Source organism: Cucumis melo, chromosome 12, assembly GCF_025177605.1.
Source record: "Cucumis melo cultivar AY chromosome 12, USDA_Cmelo_AY_1.0, whole genome shotgun sequence".
In the NCBI taxonomy this organism is placed as follows: Eukaryota; Viridiplantae; Streptophyta; class Magnoliopsida; order Cucurbitales; family Cucurbitaceae; genus Cucumis; species Cucumis melo.
In genome coordinates, this window is record NC_066868.1 from 24,704,537 (window position 1) to 24,727,220 (window position 22,684).

A 22,684-nucleotide genomic window follows, 5' to 3' on the forward strand; every position below is an offset into this window, starting at 1 on the left:
TCTTTTTTCTTTTTTTTTTTTTGGGACAGTTGCGCAATAATATAAAATACAAATATGACAAAATTTATACGAGTTGTTTTTCGATTATAGATCACATCGATAATATAACTCTATTGATGAGAAAGATTAGAGGGCACTTGCACCCATAACAAAATATAAAAATAGAAATTAAGCGAACGATCCAATATTTTAAAATAAAATTTGCAAGAACGACAAATTATACAACCCATTCCGATTGAAACGGTCAGATGACCAAAATGTCTTAGTTGAAATTTGAAACTGCATTTGATTACAACTAATTATCGATTATATCAATTGTTATTTCATTGTTGTCTGATTACTATTTGATATATCTGATTGTTAATGATACAAATTTACCATCTTGTTGTTATTTTTTTATTTAATATTAATTGTTATTTAATTATAAATGATACTGGTCGCTATCTAATACTTTTTTTATATATATAATTACTTAGTAGATTATGATAATCAACTCATTATTTTTATCAATTATTAGATAGTTTCTTATTACCATCATATTGTCAATGCAATTATCTTTCAACTTTTGTCAATTGGTAAGGATTTTTTTTATTGGACTGTGATTTGATTACCTTACATTTTTGTTATTAATTACTAAGTAATTTCTAATTACTACCCATTTTTGTAATCTATATAACATGTCGATCATCTCATTATCACGATGAAAAATGACCATAGGAACCTCAACTACAGCAATAAAATTTCGAGATATTCATTTGATTACCTTCTGATTACATTATGATTGTATTATTTTTCTTTTCCAACTTTAGTTAACTTTTGAGATAGTAATTATTTGGTTACCTTCTAATTGACATTTGATAACTTCTTTTCTGTGAGAGTAAATTACATTTTTTTTTTGTCATAGCAATAAGATATTAATTAGATAAAAATCACAACGTAATCACGAAGCGCTGAATATCTAATGAAAATCTCACGCGAAGTACTTGATATCTTATAAAAACTCATATGACAATTACAAACTACTAATTATCACATAGAAATAAGATAATAATGAGATGACAATAAAAAAAAAAAAATTAAATTATTTGTGATGAATTCCATGTCTCAAACCATGTAACTCAATAAATATGTCCAATTATTCCACTAAAAGGTTAACAATTGGATAGACATCTAATTATTACTATATCTGTCATCTGTCATTTGATTGAATTTTTAAACAATAAAGACGTTTAATTTTACGATATACAAAACATAGATTTTGAGGCTTAATTTTATTAAAAAAAATGTGGTATGTGGTACAGATCTCCAAAAGATTAATAAAATTTGGGCTGTAATTTACAATTATTTAAAATAATGGCTAATTCTAGCCTAAGGTGATACCTATTGCAATCTCTACCATCATACTCATACATGTGCTTTTTCAATCTCCTTCTCCACTTTTGGGCTTGGAATTTTGGCCCAATAATCTAACTAGGCTATATACTTGCTCGGCCCAATACTTCCACTTAAATGGGCTGACTTTCTGACACATGAAGATCAAAGTTCCTCTGACATAACTATTTTAAAAAATTACAAATATAACAAAATTTATCGAACTCTATGAATAATAAGAGTCTATCAACAATGATAATAAACTTTGTTACATTTTTTTTCCAAAACATTTTACTGTATATTTAATTATTATTTCTAAAATTGTTACTCATTATAATTACCCTCAAATTTAATAATTTTTTGAGTAATTATAATCAATTTTAGGAATAATAATTATGATTTATGAATTTTGAATATTAATGACAATAATAATTTTTTGAGTAATTACAAATATAGTAAAATTTATCCATTATAGACTTTTTATGATTTAGGAGTGATCTATCACTATTTGCAATGTATGCAACATAGTGATAAACTTTGCTATACCGGTAAATTTTTTAAAAATATTTCTATATGTTCAGTTATTTTGAATCTAATTTTTATATTTACAATTATTCTATTATTTCTTGTCATATAAATAATATAATAAAATGCAAATTTTCAATATTAACTTAAAAAGACTATTTTTTTTTCTTTTAAAATTACAAAACAAACTTTAAAGGAAGGGTGGTCATTTAATTTTATCATACATCAACTAATTTTTCTTGAAAACTTTTATGATTCTACAAAATTTGTGTATTAAAATCTTTTGTAAAAGGTTAAATCATAAGTAGATGAATATCATGAATTGAACGAGTTCAAATTATTTATTAAATTCATATCCTTCCGAGTTGTTGAGAACTCCACATTAAAAAAATTAAGGGAACTCACATTTTTTATTATGATAGATGAGTTACTCGTAATGTTTCATTGATTTTAAGATAAAACCTCATACTATTAAATATTTTATTAAGACTAACTTATAACATTGAACGAACAACCATATTAAGTATTAAAAGGTTGGTAAAAAATAAAAATAGAACTGCGTTGATTAAGTTGACTTAGAAAAGGATGAAAGAAAATAGAAACATAAATAGTCTCTGTATTCTTTCCACTTATTTTTAATGAATAAATGTGCATTTTTGTTGGTAGGTAAGTCCAACTGTCCAAGATTTTATGAAGACAATTTATTTATGAAAAGTCAATCTAAATCCATTCCATTAGTATGACAACTCAAAGCACCATGGAATGGAATGACAAAGTACACATTCATTCATAACTTTACAAACCACTGATACTATAAACAATATTTTGTAATTTAAAAATCTTGGATACACCCATGAAAATAACAATAAGAATACGAATAAAGAGAATTTAACTCAAGGTTAAGTCCTAAATATTAATTCTTAAAGACACGAAACAAACAAGAAGTTACAAATACATTGATGAATTGGAAGCCGAAAGGAATTCTAATTTGTATACAAAATGAATGGTATAGAATTGAATGAAAACGTGTGATGTACATATACAGTAAAGAGAGAAAATGAAAAGAGGAAGAACAATAATGAGTTTGGTTTGATAAAAAGAGACAATATTGTCGAAGGGAAAGGCCAAGACGTGCCTCCAACAACCATCAAACCACACTTAAGCATTAAAAGGCAGCAGCTGTCAAATGGAAATGCCCCAATGTCCAATGTCCAATGTCCAATGTCCAATGTCCAATTTCACTTCTCCAACCCCAAAAGACCCCATCCCCCACCCCCAAAGAAATTAAATAAAAACCTTCAACGTTTGATTTTGTTAATTACACTAAATAATAAACACACAAGACAGAATATTGATCTTATATGTTTCACAATTCAAAACTTCCATCGATATCCTCATGGGATGCACGAAACAGAAAGGAAAAAAAAAGAAAAAAAGAAAAAAGAAAAAAGAAAAAAAGAAGTCATATTTAGGATTACTTTATACATTTTTAGAATTTATAACTATTTGGTACGAATTTCATTCATTGTTTAAATTTTCAATGATGTACAGCTTATTAAAATTTATTTTAGAATTTTCATTTACCTTTTTGATTTCAAACAAGTCGATTGTGCTAATTGAGTTTGGTTTATATTAATACTAAAATCGAAAAATTTGTTATTATATTATTAAACAAATCATGTAACGTCCCAAATAATTGTCGTAATTTTTTTTCATAGGTTTGTTAAAATTTTGAAATAATTGAGGATTTTAGAATAATTAAGTGGAAGTAGATTTTTATATAAAAATTGAATATATTAATAAACATAAATTAAAATTTTTAAGATCTATTGGATATTTTATGGAAGTTCAAAAAATTAATCAACATATTTTTAAATATAGTAAAAAAAATAAAAAATAATAATAGAACTATATACAAATGTAGGTAGCAAAATTTATGAATTTTTTATAATTCATTTAATTTTTATTATTTTTGCTACATATAAAAATAGTTTATTTATTATTTTCTGATGCTTTTTAAGTGACAAATTTTCAAGTTAGGCACATAATTAAAAGTTTGTTTTGTTTAGAGAGTTAAAGCGTTTGAGACACAAATTTCCAAGTTTGAAAATATTTAAAATATTATGATAAAAAGGAGGGAAAATATTTAAAAAATTAGAAAAAAGAAAAGACTTTTTCTTGGTTGCCAAAATCAACTATTAATTTGGAGTATTTATTATGGAGGAGGAATTTCCAAAATGAAATGGAAAAAAGAAAAAAAAATGGAAAACAGCTATATGAGAATAGGACCAGCTGGAAATTAATTAAAGAAACAAAGAAGAAATTGTGTTAGGAGTCAAATTGGTTGATTTTGATTTTGGCCTTTAACTTAATCCAACCTAAACCTACTATTTCCCCCCCACTTTACATCTTTTGCCAAAGTAACATTTTAAAACCTCACCTAACCTCAATATATTTTTCTTTTCCCAATGAGAAAACGATCATTACACATATATACGACGTTAGTCGTTATTTGTTACGGTAGTAAAATGTTTAAGCGCGTTCATTAGTGACAATTTAGATATATGTACTAAAATATCTTCCAAGTGACAAGTGACAATATGACAAATTTTTTTTAGTATTATTACTTAATTTTTTAAAAAAGGAAAATTAAAAGCCAGAATAAAATAAAACTAAAAAATGGAGGACTAAAATGAAATTTAAACAATTCTATATATCTTTCTAAAATTGAGCCATAAAACAGCATCTGATTAGCAAGATAGAGTGATACATAGATAGATGTAGATGAACAGAATACTTATCACTGACCCAATACCTAATCTTATTTGTATTAAGTTCCTCTTCCTGCCATTGTCCTTCTAACTCTCTCAACCCTCTATTACCCCCTTCATTTTGGAGGCCTTTCATTGTCAATTTACCTTTTTCTCCTCTTCTAACCCCATCCATTTCTCTGTCCTTCTCCCTATAATGAACATCTTCCACTCCAAAATCTTTCTCACTTTTTGGATTTTACTCATTTCATTTCATTTCATTTCTTCTCTGTTTTTTCTTGTTTTTCCTTAATGGGTTTTCACTATTAGGCATTTTGAACCCCCAAATGAATGCTTTGGATCATTCTGTTTCCACCCAAAGGAATCGAACCTAACTACAGAAGGAAGCTCCAGCCTCCCAATTGCTGGACAAGAAGAAGAAGAAGAAGAAGAAGAAGAAGAAGAAGAAGTTGGTTTTCTTTAGGTATTGTATCTTTTTAATTTATTAATTGTTTTTTTTTTTTTTTTTTAAATTTTACTTGCTTTTCTGTTTAGTTTTCTGTATTTTGAACTGTTGTATTATGGGAAAGAAATGTGGGTCTTGAAACCCTTTAATGAATCTACAAATCATATCTTCTTCATTAATGAAATGTATCTTCTTTTGTTACAATTATTAGATACCATTCTTCATCCACCGGAAAAAAAGGAAAAAAAAAAAGTTGGTTTCGAGATCACATGCACTCAGCCTTCTCTGATACTCTTGGCATTGTTTGATTTTAATATGCTTAAAAAATACACGCAAAGCTTTGTTTTAGCTGAGTATGTCTACTTTTTTGGCAGGTTTGGAGGGTAAAAGCAAAACCATTGATCTCCAACTTCTTTGGGGGTTCTTGTTTGTTGATTTGCGATCTTATTGTTTAAAGGGGTTGGTTGTATTGTATCAGCTGTTGTATTGGTCTTTTTAGTTTCAAAATCATGTCCAACAAATTGAAAGGGATCTACAAAAGTTTCAAATACATTTCCCAAATCTTTGGTAATGTTTCTGTTTCTTCTCATTCTTCTCTGTTTTACACAATTTTCCCAATTAACTTTTCGTTTGTTTATTTATTTATTTATTATTTGGGACTGATATGAAAAAATTGGGGGTGTTTTAGTGATGAAAGAACGAGAGATGGAGATTGGGTATCCTACAGATGTGAAACATGTGGCACATATTGGATGGGATGGCCCTTCTGGTACAGCTCCCAGTTGGGTAAGTTATCACCTTCACCATCATCTGGTCTCAAATATTTTCACTTTCTTTTCGAGTTTCTTTAGTGTCTGCACAATTTTACTATCTGGGTGTTTCAAAATTTTCCCTTGGTTTTGGTAGATGAATGAATTCAAAACAGCACCAGAGCATTTCTCTGCTGCGTCGTTTGGCGATATTAGTGATAGAAGAGATTCAAGTTCTACTGCTGTAACAGCTCCTACAACATGGTCTTCTCTTGGTACTTTTTGCCACCCCTCCATTGTAGCTTTTCTTTTTTTCTTTTTCTATTTTTTTTTTCTTTTTAGGATCACTTCTTTTTTTAAGAAAAACCAAGTGTAGGATTAGAAAAGAAACTGCGGTAGATGGAAAGTGGGAATGGAGAAATGGTACTGAGAACATGTGCAATTGGATGGAAGGTATTTTCTGTTAGTGTGCAAGTGAAAACAGGAGCTTTTCACGGGTTAACCTGTTGAAGACATCAAATAAATTTAATGTCTCTTTCATAATTTATTGAATAGCTCCATGATATCAACAGATTTTGAAGATTCTTTACCCCCATTAGAGAGATATTTTGGCTTTTATGTCACGAGACCACCACTTCTCTCTCTGGGGTAATATTGGTGCTTATTAGCCTTTGAAAGAAACAAAGTTATATTTTATTAGTTTGTGGTCCACAATATGATGACAGATTGATTGCTTATATCAAAAACCATGTGGTATATCCAATTGAAAAGTGCAATATCTTGAACTATTTCTATCTCTTTAGATGCTTGAATCTGCCCAATTTTGTATGGTTGATCGAGAAATTGCGGTCTAGATATGAAGTTATTGGCTTACTACATTAGAAAATTGTTGGTTTTGGTTGTGAAGACAATGTTGTATTTGGGATTTACTTTTCTATTTCACTTTGTACATTTAACTGTATATTTCTTGTCAGAGTTTCATCCTAGCCGTCGTTCTCGTCGTTCTTGGATTTTTGTTGACACATGAACCAATGCCAATTTTGGATAGTCTGTCATCCCAGTTCTGAACAGTCTTTGTGACACTTACTCCGACCTTTTCTTCTTTTTCGGGTCTCCCTGGTCGACGTTGATAGGTAGTTTGTAATTTTCTGTGAACAATTGAAGGAAGTTGCACAACGCACATGGTCTGTGATTGTTTGGTTGCTGTGGTGTGTCTACATTATGTTCTTGACAAAAAGAAAAATGAATGGTGAATCATTACTTATCAAGGATTCTTATACTCTTTCATATCTGTTTACAGATTTTGATCAAGCAATGCTACGCCAACAAACATCCGACTTCTTTGGCGAACTTCCACGGACAGAAATTCCCAACCTTCCTATAAAACCAAAGAAAAAGACCAGAAACTTCTCTCCAAAATCTTCCTCGTCAAAATCATCTCGAGTATCAAAGACAAAGCCATCGTCCTTCGGTGAAATCAAGATGGTACCGAATTTGCAAGTCTAGAACTGTCATCATAACTCTAATACACATGTGCAAAGGAATAGAAAACCAGTCTATATGCGTAGAGAATCAGTCTGTCTGTTTTTTTTATCATATCAGGAATGGTGTAATTGTTTCAACTGGAGTGTAAATCAGACGAACAATAAAACGTAGTAGTGTTCAGATTCTTTTCGCCCCCAAGAAGGAAATCTAGATAGGCATCGGAAGATATGTAAAAAAAAAAAGGATCTTGATGCAATATCTAAGATGGGTCAAAAGAGATTATTTTGTTTTCATTTCAAGGAGAAAAAGTTATGCTGGAAATTGCAAGTGTGCTACTACTTTTAATGAATGCTGTAAGAAAAAGAGAAAGCTGACGTTTTTTTCTATCAAAAGAAAATTGTTTGTTACTTCATTTCCTTCATTTCCTCCACTCTATTGATGATTATAAACATTTATTATTTGATGGGGTCTGGAAAATTTATGATTCATTGCGCCATGTTTGGTTCTCTGTAAACTGTTGGTGCAACGTTGTAATGTGAATCTATGAGAAAATGACAGAAGGCATTGCTTCGGCCAAACTCAGCAACCAACTTCATGGTGGTGACGTTGCTATCTTTCCTACCACTTACATTATTTCATTTAATGAAGAAACGACACTGCCTCAGAAATTTCCAGTGCTTTGTGCTGCTGAGTGCTGACGATGGTGGCTTTTGTTTTTATTTCTCTGTCCTATTTATTTGTTTATATTGTCTTCAACCTCATCTGTTTTAATTTGGGAGGGTTTCAAGTTTTTAGAATAGTGCGGTTCTAATGGCTGAGATAAAATAATTGATCACTTATTAAGTAGAATATTTATTGAGATGGTACTATAAATGGTATATCACCTTTAAGAAGAGAAAACTTAAAGGCTTATGTCTCCACCAATCAACATTGATAATGTAATTTATATTTGTTATTAACACGAATATCAATGCTTCTCATGTGAGAATTTGGCTCATACATTTATAAAATACCTATTTTCTTGTGCTTGATGAAAACTTGCATAATTAACTGATATGAAACAAGGAATTATTGTGCAGATAGACCTAAAGAATAGTGCTCTAATGAGATTTGATCACCTTTTTCAAAATAATTTTTCTTTTCGTTCCGCCGACACTTTTTTTTTTCCGTCGTGCTTACTTACTTAATTTTCTCTCTTGTAATAAACCTCAAAATATCTTCATAATGATATAATATTATTCTATTTTGACATAAATAACTATATTTTTAATTTCTTCAAAAGACCTTATACTATTGATCGATGATAATTTTCATTCTTTATATAAGTGATAAATGTCTTGGTATACTTTTTATCTTTAAATTAAGATTAATGCATGTGAAATTGAGTACAAATTCTGTCATTAAAGTCCCAAAGATTACTAAGTCGAAATAACATATTGTAATCAGTCTTCCTAAAAAAACAGTTATTGCAAGTCATTTTGGATGATTTAAGGTTTTAAAGTGAATTAGGGTTATCTAGAGATGATTTGAGCAATGCTGTAAAGTTGCAAGAGAAGATCCAGGGCAAAAAAAAAAAAAAAAAAAAAAAAAAAGAAGCAATTTTTGCATCAATTGGTATTTTGCTACTTTTAGCTCCCAAACCATTCTTTGATCCAGAATTCAGCTAGAGTTTCATTAAGCATGGAGTCAACCATATAGAGTTTATATAAAGCGTTGGAATCATAAAAGAAAGGGGAGAATTCGAGATTGGAAGAAAACCACATAAACTAGTCTACACTTTCTTCAAGAATGAAAGTTCCTCAGGTTAATTATTTTGGCGTTCGAGTAATGTGTTGTAAGAGTATGATTTACTTAGAGGAAGGTTGAATCAATATTCCTAAAGGAGCCATTGGTAGGATATCTGAAATCTCCTAGTTTCCAGATTTTCTTTACTTTGCTGTTCTTTTTCTGAATGTCATTTGATTTTATTAGCTAGTGGGACACATTTGTAACTCATGACATTTTCTTAAGGGATCTGCTAAAAGAGAATGACATGACTTTAGTGAGTGCAATTGCATCCATCTCTCAATGTTAAGATATAAAACAAATTTCGCAAAAGAATATAAGACTAAAAGCCTACATATAAGTTGTCATGTGACCTTAAGACCTAAGATGCATCATAGGAACTTAGACTAAGAGATTAAGAGAATTCACTGATCTAGCTAATTAACTATAGAAATATAAGACTGTTTACTTATACTTCCAAAGGTTCTTGTCAATAAAGACCCATATATAGAAGTTTTTAGTTTATAGGATAGTCTGATGTGGTTGTGACGATCATGGGACCAAATAGTCTAAGAAATTTTATCCATAAGCTATCTAAAGCTTGACCTATATAATTCATGTTTTCATTACTGTTTATCTTTAATATTCATAACCAACCCCTCGCAATGATTTATTTACCATTTATTCCTTGGGAAATGATATACTTGCTATTCTTTTATACTTTATTTGACAATGTATCTTCGCACTTGACCTTAAAAGTATATTGAAACAATATGGTCATGAATAACCATGACGAAAAGATACTACGTGAGATCAAAAATTGCATTTTCAATACCAACATACATGCATAATAAACCTCAACCTACATTTTGACAAAAGATACTATAAAAACTCCGAAACCCCTAGATGTTCTACTTTCATTTTTTTTTTTTTGTGTGCAATATATTATACTCATGTATTCCACTAATGTGAAAATAAATGTAATGTTGTTTCGTACGAATCAAAACTATTTTGTCTACCTTTACCATGGTTACTAGTTTCTTCAAGTACAATGGTTATTTGTAAAAAGACAGGTAAAATATATCTAAAGTTTTTAAATTAACATATGATCCTATTGAATGCTCATTTTTTTCTTTTATTTCTCATAATGTATGTGTGCGACCAAAGGATTGAATGCAAAAAAACTACTTGAAAGGTATACTTTTTTAGATTACAAAAAGCTACCCTAGATACCATTAGCTTAATTAATTCAACTTTGCACCACAAGCAGCCAAATTAATTTCTAACTTCACATACATATCCTCTTCATTAGACGACATATTAATTATAAACTTTAGAACTCAACATAGTGCACCAAACTATCACTTATTGAATGATCAAGTCTAATCTCAAGATTTCTTAAATACTACCGTGGATATGAAAAACTTTAACATGTATATATAAAGTACTAGAGTGCAATAATTCTTTCCTAATACAATAGTCACATTAATGGTCCCTTTGGTATTTGTTGGTATGAAAACTAGCATGTGTTCGTTGTCGTGGGCCTTTTGTGGGCTCGTCTATAAGCCCATTTCTCTAATCTAATCTCGTTTCTTGAACTAACTTGCGTGAAAGTGAAAGTTACTCGATGCGTTGCCGATTCTACTACATTTTATTGCATAAGTTAGTATTGAAAGTACAGTTCAATTAAGCAAAAAAAGGAGGTTTCGTACGAAACCTCCTTTGACGATTACTTGATATTACTTTTCTTTTGTCAAAATGTGGCTATTGATATTGTCCTTCCTCTAATACTTGCACGTGGATATGTAACACCAATGATATTAGACTGAGGTTGTGATGCTCGAGGATTTAAGGTAGTGTGACGATCAAACTTGGCTTAGTTATTTCTCGAATATTAGTATTTATTAGTTCTTCAACTCGGTTGGTTGATTTGAAATTCGAGACCTTGACCTTTTCCTTTAGAGACACACATTTCCTCATGCCTTTTTCCAATTTCTCACAAACTTAAGTCTATCGAAAATTTTTAGGTTTGGTCAGAACAACCCTCAACAATATCGAACTAAAACAAGGTAGCATAATTTATAACTTCATTTAATCCAACCATAGAGAAAACAAAGGGATGAGCAGTTGTTGATATATCTAAGTTTTTGATATTTGTTTAAGCAATTATTTTATTTGTTTTGCTGCCACAAAGGACATTAATGGATGTGCTAAAACAATAAACAAAGGCACTGAAAATCAGAAAACAAAAGAAAAAGTAGAATGGGAAAAAAAGTGCTCAACATTGATTGAATATGTGGGCAAAAGTCAATGTGTATATATATACTTGTGGTTAGAATGCTTGCAAGAAACAACAAAGCAATATTGGGCATTGAGTTTAAACTGCTGTATTTTAATTAGGATGAGCTTTTGAAGGACAACCCACATTAAAGCTTGGCTGCAACTTCCCACCTCCACAATTTTGTTTTCCCAACTTCACTCCAAATTATTAAGTTCATAGACACATAAAACCTAAATTATTATAAGAAATTTTTTGCAGGGCATAATTCATTTTATTTATAACTTTGTAATAAATGAAAATTATTGTTGGTTGACATTTATATGTAACATGGGGGGGTGAAATTATTGATATTTTTTTCTTTTCTTCCCCAAAAGAATATTGCATTTTCGTTTTTATATTATCATTTGTTGTAACATTAAATGCTCATTAAGAATGCCTTGTTGCAATGGATAACGAGTGCCCTTATGATTATAAATATATTCTATTTTATTCGAGATAAAACAATGACCTTTTTTGCATTTTTGTTAATGGTCGTCGCTTGAGTAAAGTTTAAAATAAAAGTAAAAAATAACATTTATATAAGTTTAGACTTAGAGAAGGAAATATATTATATCAGTATAGAAAAAAGTAGCACAGCATATCCAATGCATGCTCTAGCCTAGGTGGTGCCTCGACATTCAACCTAATCCTTTTCAAAACCATAGTTAATTATCTGTCTATACTCTAAGTTAGACTTTTTCAATAAACATAGATCACTCAAAGGAGGAGTAAATCAATTCAAATCTTAAAGCTTTCGTACTTTCTAACTCACTTATTTAAGTAATAGAGTGTGTGTGTTGAACAAGCTATATATCATGCATACCCCATTTGTAGATTTTTCTTATTTTAAAGATCATATTTGATCTCTTCTTCTAAATAAATTTATCATGCTCTTCTTCTTCTTTCTTTTCCGAAGTTTGACTAGAATACAAGAAATAACAATAGAATTAGAAAGCAAAAGAAAAAAGGAAGTAAATGTATGTGTGGACTAAGAGAGAGATTTAAATGAAACTGGATAGGTTAATAACAAATAAAGATAATTAAAAGACATATTTCATCGTATAATCTATATTGTAATAGGTAGTTTAATGGTAATTAATGAAGAAAAGCACATAATTAATTAAGAAGTAGGTCTAAGATCAGGATATATCAGAAATTAAGAAAGATCTAATAAGAAACAACAACAGTAATTATGGCAGAATTATACAGCTGCTTAATTCTATGTGAGGACCAAACGTATCAAACAAAGGGCCACCAGAAGAAGTACGAACTATCACATGTTTTACCATAAAATATATATATTTTTTTTCTTTTTAGTTTAGAGTAATATTCGGAAAATAAAAAGATTTCATAATAAATTTGTTGAATTGTTTTTTAAGCTTAATAACACGTACGTCCTCTCTTCAGTGTTCTTTTTAGGGACAGTTTAACTTCCTTTACGTAAAAAGGAAGAAAGTAGAGAAGTAATCCTGATTAGTTAATAATTAACATTGCTGTATTCAATTGTGAAGAGGGTTAATTGTACATTTTTTAAACCTTAATTAGTATATACTTTATAAAATTATATGTTTTTACGTATCCAAAAGAATCAACCCCTTGTTTGGAACCTTAGAATTTGGAAAGATTTGAAATCCATTGTTTAATTAAAAAAATAATTTAAGTTGTTTTTCTTAAAAAAAAAACTAAAAAATGTTGGGTAGTCTTTTATTTTATAATATATATATAAAAAAATGTTTTATAATTACTATTAAAGTTATCAAATAATGAAATGGACATTTTCTAGCAAAATATTAAAACTATTCATCCAACTTTCTCAAATCTATTTAAGTTTTTTTATTTTATATATTTTGTAAGTAGTTTCTTTATTATTATTTTTTCTATTCATAATTAACAATTCCCCTAATAAAATACTAAATTAAAAAAGGAAAAAAATGTAAAATGTAATATTTTTCTTTTCATTTCAATCAAACAATAAAATTTAATTTTTCTGATTTGAAATAAGTTTGGTTCCAAACTAGAATTTGAAATCACTTTCATCATTTTAATCCTACAATTTGAAATAATTTCTATCTAAATTCTAATGTCAAACAAAGCATAAAGGGTTATGGATGAGAAAATGTTTAGAAAATATGAAAAGAATAGAAAATTTTCACATGAGTCAAAAAGGAGGGAGAAAAAATTAAAAGAACCAATTATTTTAATTATTTGGGATATTCTGTCTCAACGGATTGGATTTAATTTTTTCTTTGATTTTTAATCATTAAGAATTTATTGTTCCAATTGAATTTAAATGATTAATGATAGTAGTAGGTAATTAATTAAATTATTGGTTATATGAATGCATGTAAATTTCCCATGATTGATATTATTTGATTTTTTTTTTAATGAGTGTATATACATTTGCATTTTAATTTATCTTCTTAGACCCTTTTAAATTCACCACATGTTAGTGAGTTGTCAAGTAGGGGATATGATCTATTACTCTAACCATTAAGGTAGTCTTTAAAGTACAATTAGAGATGATAGAGAAAACCATGTTGACTCTTCCAATCTTACAAATTGATGGAAAGCAAAAACATGAAATGATAAATTTAAAGTCCCTGAAGATAATATTCAAACAATTTAAACAAATAGAAACCAACATAAAAATTCGACAAAAACATATAATTTTATGTAAAAAATGAAAAATAATGTGTGTCTTATTCCTGTGTGTTCAGTGTTCTTATTTAGTGTCCCACTGCAACTCCCACTCATCTCCCCAACTGTTCCAAAACCCCTTAGCTTCACTTTTCTCTCTCCATATTTTCACAATTAACTCTCCACACCCACTTCTGAACCCCTCTTTATAAAACCCCCCTTTTTCTCAATCATCAAAGAGAAACAGAAAGAAGAGGGCCCTTCTCCTCTTCTCTTCTCTCTTCTCTTCACCATTCATCAATAAAAAAAAACGTTACAAAACGTTTTTGTATTGTGTGTCTTGGTTTTTGTGATTCTTGAAGAAAAGAAGAAAAAAAAAAAAAAAAAACTGAAACTTCAGTTTTTCTTCTTCTGTTTTCTTTTTAATTAATTTGTCCCCAATCCTCCTTCTCCACATTCTTTTGTTTTTGTTTTTGTTTTTTCTAATCTTTGTTTTTGGCCCTTTTTTTCCTCATTCTGTTTCAAAACCTTTCCCCTTTGCTTATTTTCAACGCCACTGTTATTATTCTTCTTTATATTCAAACAAAGGTTAATTTTTTCAAGTCCTAATTTGTTGAAGCTAAGGCCTTTACTGAAATCACATTGCATGGCAACCCATACTAAGCTTCTCATCAATTCTTTCTTCACTCTCTCACCTCCCATCACCATCTGAATTCATCAACAAGGTCAAGTATCTATCAATATTTCATTTTTTTCATCAAATTATTTTCTTTTATGCCACATTGTTATCATGTTAAGAAAAACCTCTTGCATGCGTCCTGTGTAGTTGTAGGCTTAAATTAGTTTAACTAAGTTCAAATTGATATAAACTAGTAGAGTTAAGTTCACGTTGATTTAACAAAACCATGTCGAAAATTTGTATTAGACTTTTGGAAGATTATTGACATGTTCTTTTCTTGAAAGAAGAAATCCAAGGTTCAATTTTTCATCCTTATCCTTGTAATTGTTCTACATAAAAATTGTTTTAAAAAACTAAGCAATATTAGAAGTATTACTGTAATTTGTAAAAAGCTTCAATCAAGAAGATTTCAAAAATGTTTCACAGCTTTCTTTTTAAAAGAAAAGCCTTCATTAATTCTAGTTTGATCCCATTTTTCTAATTTAATATTCTACACTTTATTTAGCTATACCCATTCTGGGTTGGCACAGAAATTTACCTGAAATGGGAATTAATCTTTTTTTATATAACAAGAAAATTTAAATTTTACACTTTTTTTTTTGTTTGGAGTGCATTAAATTTTTACACTCTGCATGTTAAATATATTAACGCCATCATATAAATTTTTCTTTTCTCTTTTTCTTATAGTTCAGAAAATGTACTGTATGAATATGATACGAATGTGTAATTAATAAAAGTATCCAATCTCATTACTCTTTTGCTTTTAATTTCTCTCAGCTATATTCAACTTTCCTTTTAATTTATAATGGTTGTGTAGATTTTAGGAAGCCTTAGAGATTATCTTAGAAGGGAAGACATGTTTGGGGCACATGGATTTGAAGATCATCATCATCAGGATGATCTTCTACTGGAGATGACACAGAAAAATTTCGAAACCGAACTCGAAAAATTCGGAGAAGATGAGTTTGAGAGTAGGTCGGTGACAGATGCCATGGATGCTCCTTTGGGTGAAGAACAATGTGATCTTTTGAATCAGAGAAATAAGAGGAAGCGTTACCATCGCCATACTCAGCTTCAAATTCAGGAAATGGAAGCGTAAGCATATTCTTCTTTCTCTCTCTTTCTCTCTCTCTATTAATTAAGGCTTGTTAAAAATTAGTTTAAAGTCATTTTGTTTCATTTTATTTTTAGAGTGATCAAAGATTCAAACTTCTTGAACTTTCAGTTTGATTTATACTAAGTTTATTAGTTGGGTTTGTTGTGTTTTAGAAGTTGGTAAGTTCACCTGGATGGGGCCTAGTTTGGATCTTGAAGTCTTGAACCTCACAAAATAGTGCCATGTATATTGTGTACTGCTAGTTAGGCTAGACAAAAAATGGAGGCAACCTGATTATTCCAAGTTTTTTCCCCAGTTGATGACTATCACTAAAAAAAAAAGGTACACTTGCTTAGCTAAGCAAAATTTAAGGAGAACACTATGTAATAATTTTATAAATCTTTCTACTTAATATCGTTTAAAATGGAAAGAGATCCATACATTTAAAATTCACAATGTATTAATTAAACACAAAATCAGAAAATACATACCTCATTTACGCTTATTTTCTCACAATTTTCTTTTCTTTTTTGAGCTTTTCACCCACCATAAAAGCAAAAAGGAGTATTGTCAACTTTTTGATACATATTCAAACCACAACATAAAAACTGTTTTCTTTTAAGCCTAATGTGTGTAATAAAACTGATTATTACATATATATATCATCGATTAATTAGCTGTTCAGGAGTGATCACAGCTATAGTTTTATACAGCAAATGTGTGTGTGTATGATATAAGTTGACGAGATATAGGGGTGTGGAAATTGGTTTCAGGTTTTTTAAGGAATGTCCACATCCAGATGACAAGCAAAGAAAACAGCTGAGCCGTGAGTTAGGGCTGGAACCCCTCCAAGTCAAGTTTTGGTTTCAAAACAAGCGCACCCAAATCAAGGTCTCATCCTCACTCATTTCTCCACCATTCATTATTATTTCTTTCTAATCAGTCTATTCTTTTACTTTTTATCCATTTTTCCTTTCTACCCTATTTTATTTTATTTTTATATAAAAAAAAAAGATTTTAATCTCATTTTTATTTACACTTTACAACCTCACGGGGTTGAGTTGTCAAGCTTTGTTTCAATTTGGTTCTTTGAACTTTCAGATTTTAGGGTAACAGCTTTGACTTTTCAACTAAGTTTGGTATTAATTTTTATTAATCAATTAATTTAAAAGAATTAAATTAATTATATTTAAACTGGTTTTTTTATTCCTATTAAAAATTTTCACAAAAGAATTATTTTGTATTAATTAGTTGGAAGTTAAAGTCAAATAGAAAGATAATCATAATTAAAAATTCAAATTTTGGAGACTAAGAACAACTGCAATAAAAAATTAAGAGTAAAAATGCAAACCATTTGAAACTTTTAAGGATTTAAACTAGAAAAAGGAGACAAAAATGTAATATTTTGAAATTTAGGAACCAACTAAGATTATTAAAATAGTTGTAAATACAATAATTATATTCAAAATAATTAAGTATATAGTAACATTTTAAAAAAATTGCATATATAACAAAACAAAATATTACTGATAGACCATATAGTAAATGTTGGTCTATCACTGATAAACTATAAGAGTCTATCAACGATAGAAGTCTATAGACTTTGCTATATTTGTAATTTTTTAAAATATTGCTATTTACTTAATAATTATCCGAAACTATTAGACGAGATATTACAAATTACAAATAAATTATAAAATAAAGAAAAGTTTTTGCAGATAGAGAAAAATTAAACTATTTATAGTAATAAAAAAAAAAACTATAAACTTGTATCAATTTTTAGAAAAAATTGTTACATGGTATCAATAGTTTAATCTATTTTTTATATTTAAAAAGTTTCGAAAATAAAATAAACTTCATAACTACTTAGAAGTTTGTACTTCTTCCTTTCCATATATATTTTTCTAGAGAAATTGATAAAAGATTTAGGGTTTAATTCTAAAACGCCACCTTTTTCACAAGAAGTGGCTTTTTAATGCAAATTTAAATTGGCATTTATTTCCAACGAATCTATAATTAATTACACACAACAACTTATAGTCAGATTATAACATTGCAAATTAATTTTATTTTACTCTGCTCTGCACCGACAGTTCAATCTGTCTTTTAGTCTTATCCATTTGTTATAAAAACTCACACCCCATTTCTTTCTCATCTTTCATCCTCACTATTATTCATCTTTAATTCTATTTAGTTTTCTCTATTTCATTTTGTATACAACTTTCTCCCATTCATAAAATAAAATAAATCTCACTACACATAATTTCCTATCTTATCTGCTCCCAAATTAATTATTTATTGATCCTTTTCTAACACTTATTATATTGACACACACATACCAAAATATTGTTGTGGTTCCTAAATTTTAAAAGTTTACAGTTTTTGCTTATTAAAATTTTAGTTTCATTTCAATTTAATTTATAGGTTTCACAAATTCAAAGATTAGGTTTTTTCTTTTCCAATTTGATCCTTGAATTAAGTTCAAATTTTATGCTTTAATCTTGATTTTAACTAAATAATTACATTCGATGTTTATTAATTAATTTAAAAGAACTTTCTTATACATTTTAAAACAATTTATGGCTATTGTTTTGGTTGTTTGAAATTAATTAATTTATTTATTAGTTAGTTAATTAGGCAGTAATATTTAATTTGTAAAGTTTGCTAAACATGTATAGGCTCAACAAGAACGGCATGAGAATGCAATATTGAAAGCTCAAAACGAGAAATTAAGAGCAGAGAACATGAGGTATAAGGAAGCTCTTACCAATACAAGTTGCCCTAATTGTGGAGGTCCTGCTGCCCTTGGCGAGATGTCCTTTGATGCTCAACATTTGAGAATCGACAATGCACAATTAAGAGACGAGGTAACTAATTATATATCGAAACATAGTTCAACTTGTTAAGATATTATTATATATTAAAAGTAATTTGTATACGTATTTATGATGCTATTCACCGTTTTAGCATAGTACATGGTCTCTAACTGATCTATAGATGTTTTCTTCCTAATAACAAACTACTTTGCATCTCCGTTTGCTGTTATACAGATAGAGAGATTAAACGGTAATAACAAATATGGAGGGAAGGGATGGGGTTCCCATTCTTCGCATATAGTTTCATGTGGAGGGCAGGTTGGAAGGTCATCATTAAAGCCTCAACAATTGCAAGGAGATGATCATTTGTTAGGGGAAATGTATGGAGAGACGACAACAGGAATAATGTTAAAATCGTCATCAGTGACAACTGAAATTGATAAGCCAGTAATTGTTGAGCTTGCAGTTTCAGCCATGGAAGAAGTATGTAGAATGGCTCAAGAAGGTGAGCCATTGTGGGTTATCGGTGAAAACTCCATGGAAATGCTTAATGAAGATGAGTATTTGAGGACTTACTCTACACGAATTGGCCCTAGAATTGTGGGACTAACCTTTGAAGCTTCAAGACAAACTTCTATTCTTGCTTTCAATCATTTAAAACTCGTCCATATTCTCATGGACGTGGTGAGTTTCGTTAACCTCTTGCTACCCCTTTACTCGCTTTTCTTTTTTCTATTTGTAAGTTTAAAGTTATTTGTGTTCAAGTTCTTTTTCTTAATAAGATACGATAAGTGGGATCCGTAGGTGCATCGGAGTTAAATTTATAGGTTTAGAGAAGAATTAAATTACTTCTTATTAAATCTTTTTTTTTTTTTCAGAATCAATGGTCAACCATATTTTGTGGAATTGTTTCAAGAGCATTGACACTCGAAGTCTTATCAAGTGGAGTTGGTGGCGACTATAATGGAGCTCTACAAATCGTACGTTCTCACCCTCTTTTTATATATTAATCAACCAAAACAATATATAGACAGGAAAGCTAGACATGAGCTCGATAGTTGATCAAAATACAACAAAATGATAGAGAAAGACCTTCCAACTGAGATATAGTATATTTAGAACTTGAGTGTTGATGAATTAAGTATAGGACACAGAATTTAAAGCAGACTTTGACTTATTAGACAATTCTTTTCTAAAACTTAAAAGAGATGAAATAAACAGAACTCAAAAGTAAAGAAAATGGATGCAAATTTTAATTTATTTAATGGGTTACGGTAATAACAATAATAATAATTGCAAGTGGTGGGTTGGTGGTTTGTGGTGAAGATGACGGCGGAGTTTCAAGTTCCTTCTCCATTGGTTCCGACGAGAGAAAATTACTTCGTGAGATATTGCAAGCAGCAGGGAGAGGGGAGTTGGGCTGTGGTGGATGTTTCACTTGATTATTTACGTCCTACTCCTACTTCAAGGACTCGAAGACGACCATCTGGTTGCTTAATCCAAGAACTTCCTAATGGCTACTCAAAGGTTTTAACTATTTCTTTTTTAACTTTTGTAAATTTACATTTATAAATGCTACTTTCACTTACTTATATTGTTTTAAAAACTTTGAATTCTAAAAACTTTGAATTCAAATGTTTTAATTTAGAAAATATGAAAATACTATATTTTGTTATCTGCTTTTTTAACTTGTTTAAAAAACAAAGTCACACCTATTTTAGTATAAACTTTTTTTTTTCTTAGCTTTTCCATAAATTTAGCTATATGAACTTAAATTATGTTTTGAAAAGACGAAATTGGAAAAACAATCATATGTTCGAGAATAAAATAGTAATATTAACAAACCTTAATTTTCAAAATCCAAAATCTAAATAACTATCCATGCACGTTAGTTTCTAAGCGAAACTACAAAATTAGTATTAAAATGAGATTATATTTTTACTATAGGTGACTTGGGTGGAACATGTAGAAGTGGATGATCGAGCAGTACACAATTTATACAAAGGAGTGGTGACATGTGGGCTTGCCTTTGGCGCAAAACGATGGATGGCTACTCTTAGTCGACAATGCCAACGCCTAACCAACTCCTCTTCTACCAATATTCCTGCACTTGACATTTGTGGTAAATTATTAAACATAACACAATCACTTCAATTTTAGGGTATTAAATTTTATACTAATTATAATGATTCAATTTTGCAATAATTTTGGTTTAGTGGTAACGGGGCAAGAGGGGAGGAAGAGCGTTATGAAGTTAGCTGAGAGAATGGTGAGGAGCTTCTGCAGTGGCGTTGGGGCTGCTACTGCACATAATTGGACCACATTATCCACCATTGATTCCGATGATGTTCGAGTCATGGCGAGAAAGAGCCTCGACGACCCTGGCCGACCTCCTGGAATTGTTCTTAATGCAGCTACTTCTTTCTGGATTCCAATTCCCCCTAACAGAGTCTTCAATTTCCTCCGAGATCAGAACACCCGCAATCAGGTAAAATTAGTTGTAAGGCCATGTTTGATAATTATTCTTCTTTCAAAAATCATATCCATCAATCTTACATTTTTTTCTTCCTATAGTTTTATTATTGTTTTATTACCACCCACATCAATCCCAGTGTTGAGCATAATTTTAAATAATGTGAAATTAATTGGAAAAACATAAATGAAAATTGTTATGCAGTGGGATATACTTTCAAATGGTGGATTAGTTCAAGAAATGGCTCGCATTGGCAACGATCGAAACTCAGGAAATTGTGTCTCATTACTTCGTGTTAACGTAAGCATTCTTCTTCTTCTTCTTCTTCTTCTTCTTCTTCTTCTTCTTCTTCTTCTTCTTCATTCTTCTAAAAACTCACACAATAATGAATTAACTTTTATTCACACAGAGTGCAAATTCAAGTCAGAGCAACATGTTGATACTACAAGAGAGTTGCAGCGATGACATCAGCGGTTCCTACATTATCTACGCACCGGTGGACACCGTGGCAATGAACATGGTTTTAAGCGGCGGCGACCCTGATTACGTGGCTCTCTTGCCATCTGGATTCGCTATACTCCCTGATGGACCGCCCATCGGACCCGACGGGCCTCCAGGAATTCTCGAGTTCGGCTCCGGTGGTTCCTTGTTGACGGTTGCCTTTCAGATATTGGTTGATTCGGTTCCAACTGCCAAATTGTCTCTTGGCTCGGTGGCCACCGTCAACAGCCTCATCAAGTGCACGGTGGAGCGAATTAGAGCTGCACTCATGTGTGACCAACCCATCAATTAATTATTTATTTACATTTCATAGACAGCACACAATTCTATATTAATTTTCTTTTCCTGAAAGAAAAAGAGGGGAAGAGAAGTCAAAAACGAACCTTGTGTTATCCTTGGCCTTGTGAATTTGTGGGCACTAAAATTCACATTAGTTACTCCCAACTTTTCAAGGCCTCATAGTGGTAATGGGTTCGGACATTGACTTCTCATACGCCTAATGTTTAGTAATAAATTAACAGTATGATTTTCATGTATCATCATCATCAACCTTGAAGACCTCTGCCTATAAGTTTTTGTTTTGCTTTTTTTTTTTTCTTTTTTTTCTTTTTTAGAAAAAGCGTTTCTATTATATGTGATTGATAGTTTGAGTTTATGTCAATTAATTTTTGTTGATGTTCGAGCTAGAATTTTTTCGATCCACATAAGTTGAAATAGTTCAAAGCTTTGTTTGAGATTGTTGTAATTTGTAATTCTTGGAATAATTGTTAGCAAATACAAAACAATCATAATCATAGTAGAGATAAAATAACTAAAACAACCTAAAATATATTGTTCTTTTAATAATTGATAATTACTAATTTATAGTTTGAGTTAGATATATAAAATAAATAATCATTTTAAACAATGGAATTGAAAAAAAAAAACTTTAATTTTAATTTTAAAAAGGGTGTCAAATGAATGTGTATTTTAAAAGTAATTTTAGTAGATTTAATCACAATCACTTATGTGGAAAATTACTATGAATGATTTGTTTTTACAAAGAAAGTATT

At 29.9% G+C, this 22,684-nt stretch overlaps 2 protein-coding genes across 3 annotated transcripts; both read left to right on the top strand.

Annotated features, from left to right (window-relative positions):
- Positions 1-4,641: 4,641 nt before the first annotated feature.
- Positions 4,642-7,753, top strand: LOC103485515 (CRIB domain-containing protein RIC10-like). Of its 2 annotated transcripts, XR_001763808.2 has the most exons (6): positions 4,642-5,130; positions 5,487-5,679; positions 5,801-5,898; positions 6,019-6,136; positions 6,836-6,994; positions 7,162-7,306. XR_001763808.2 is itself a non-coding variant. In XM_008443162.2 (5 exons), exons 2-5 carry the CDS (start codon positions 5,622-5,624, stop codon positions 7,365-7,367), a joined length of 480 nt encoding a protein of 159 aa, XP_008441384.1. In that variant the 5' UTR covers positions 4,646-5,130; positions 5,487-5,621; the 3' UTR covers positions 7,368-7,753. The 2 variants fall into 2 exon arrangements, 1 of the variants encoding a protein (XP_008441384.1); XM_008443162.2 differs by lacking the exon at positions 6,836-6,994 and having other exon boundaries at positions 4,646-5,130; positions 7,162-7,753.
- A 6,563-nt stretch (positions 7,754-14,316) lies between these two features.
- LOC103485506 (homeobox-leucine zipper protein PROTODERMAL FACTOR 2) lies at positions 14,317-22,194 on the top strand. Its single transcript, XM_008443153.3, has 11 exons — positions 14,317-14,792; positions 15,564-15,841; positions 16,616-16,733; positions 18,521-18,709; positions 18,893-19,342; positions 19,537-19,638; positions 19,985-20,185; positions 20,606-20,780; positions 20,875-21,146; positions 21,336-21,431; positions 21,541-22,194. The coding sequence occupies exons 2-11, from the start codon at positions 15,603-15,605 to the stop codon at positions 21,922-21,924; spliced, it is 2,226 nt and encodes a 741-aa protein (XP_008441375.1). The 5' UTR covers positions 14,317-14,792; positions 15,564-15,602; the 3' UTR covers positions 21,925-22,194.
- The last annotated feature ends 490 nt before the right edge of the window (positions 22,195-22,684 follow it).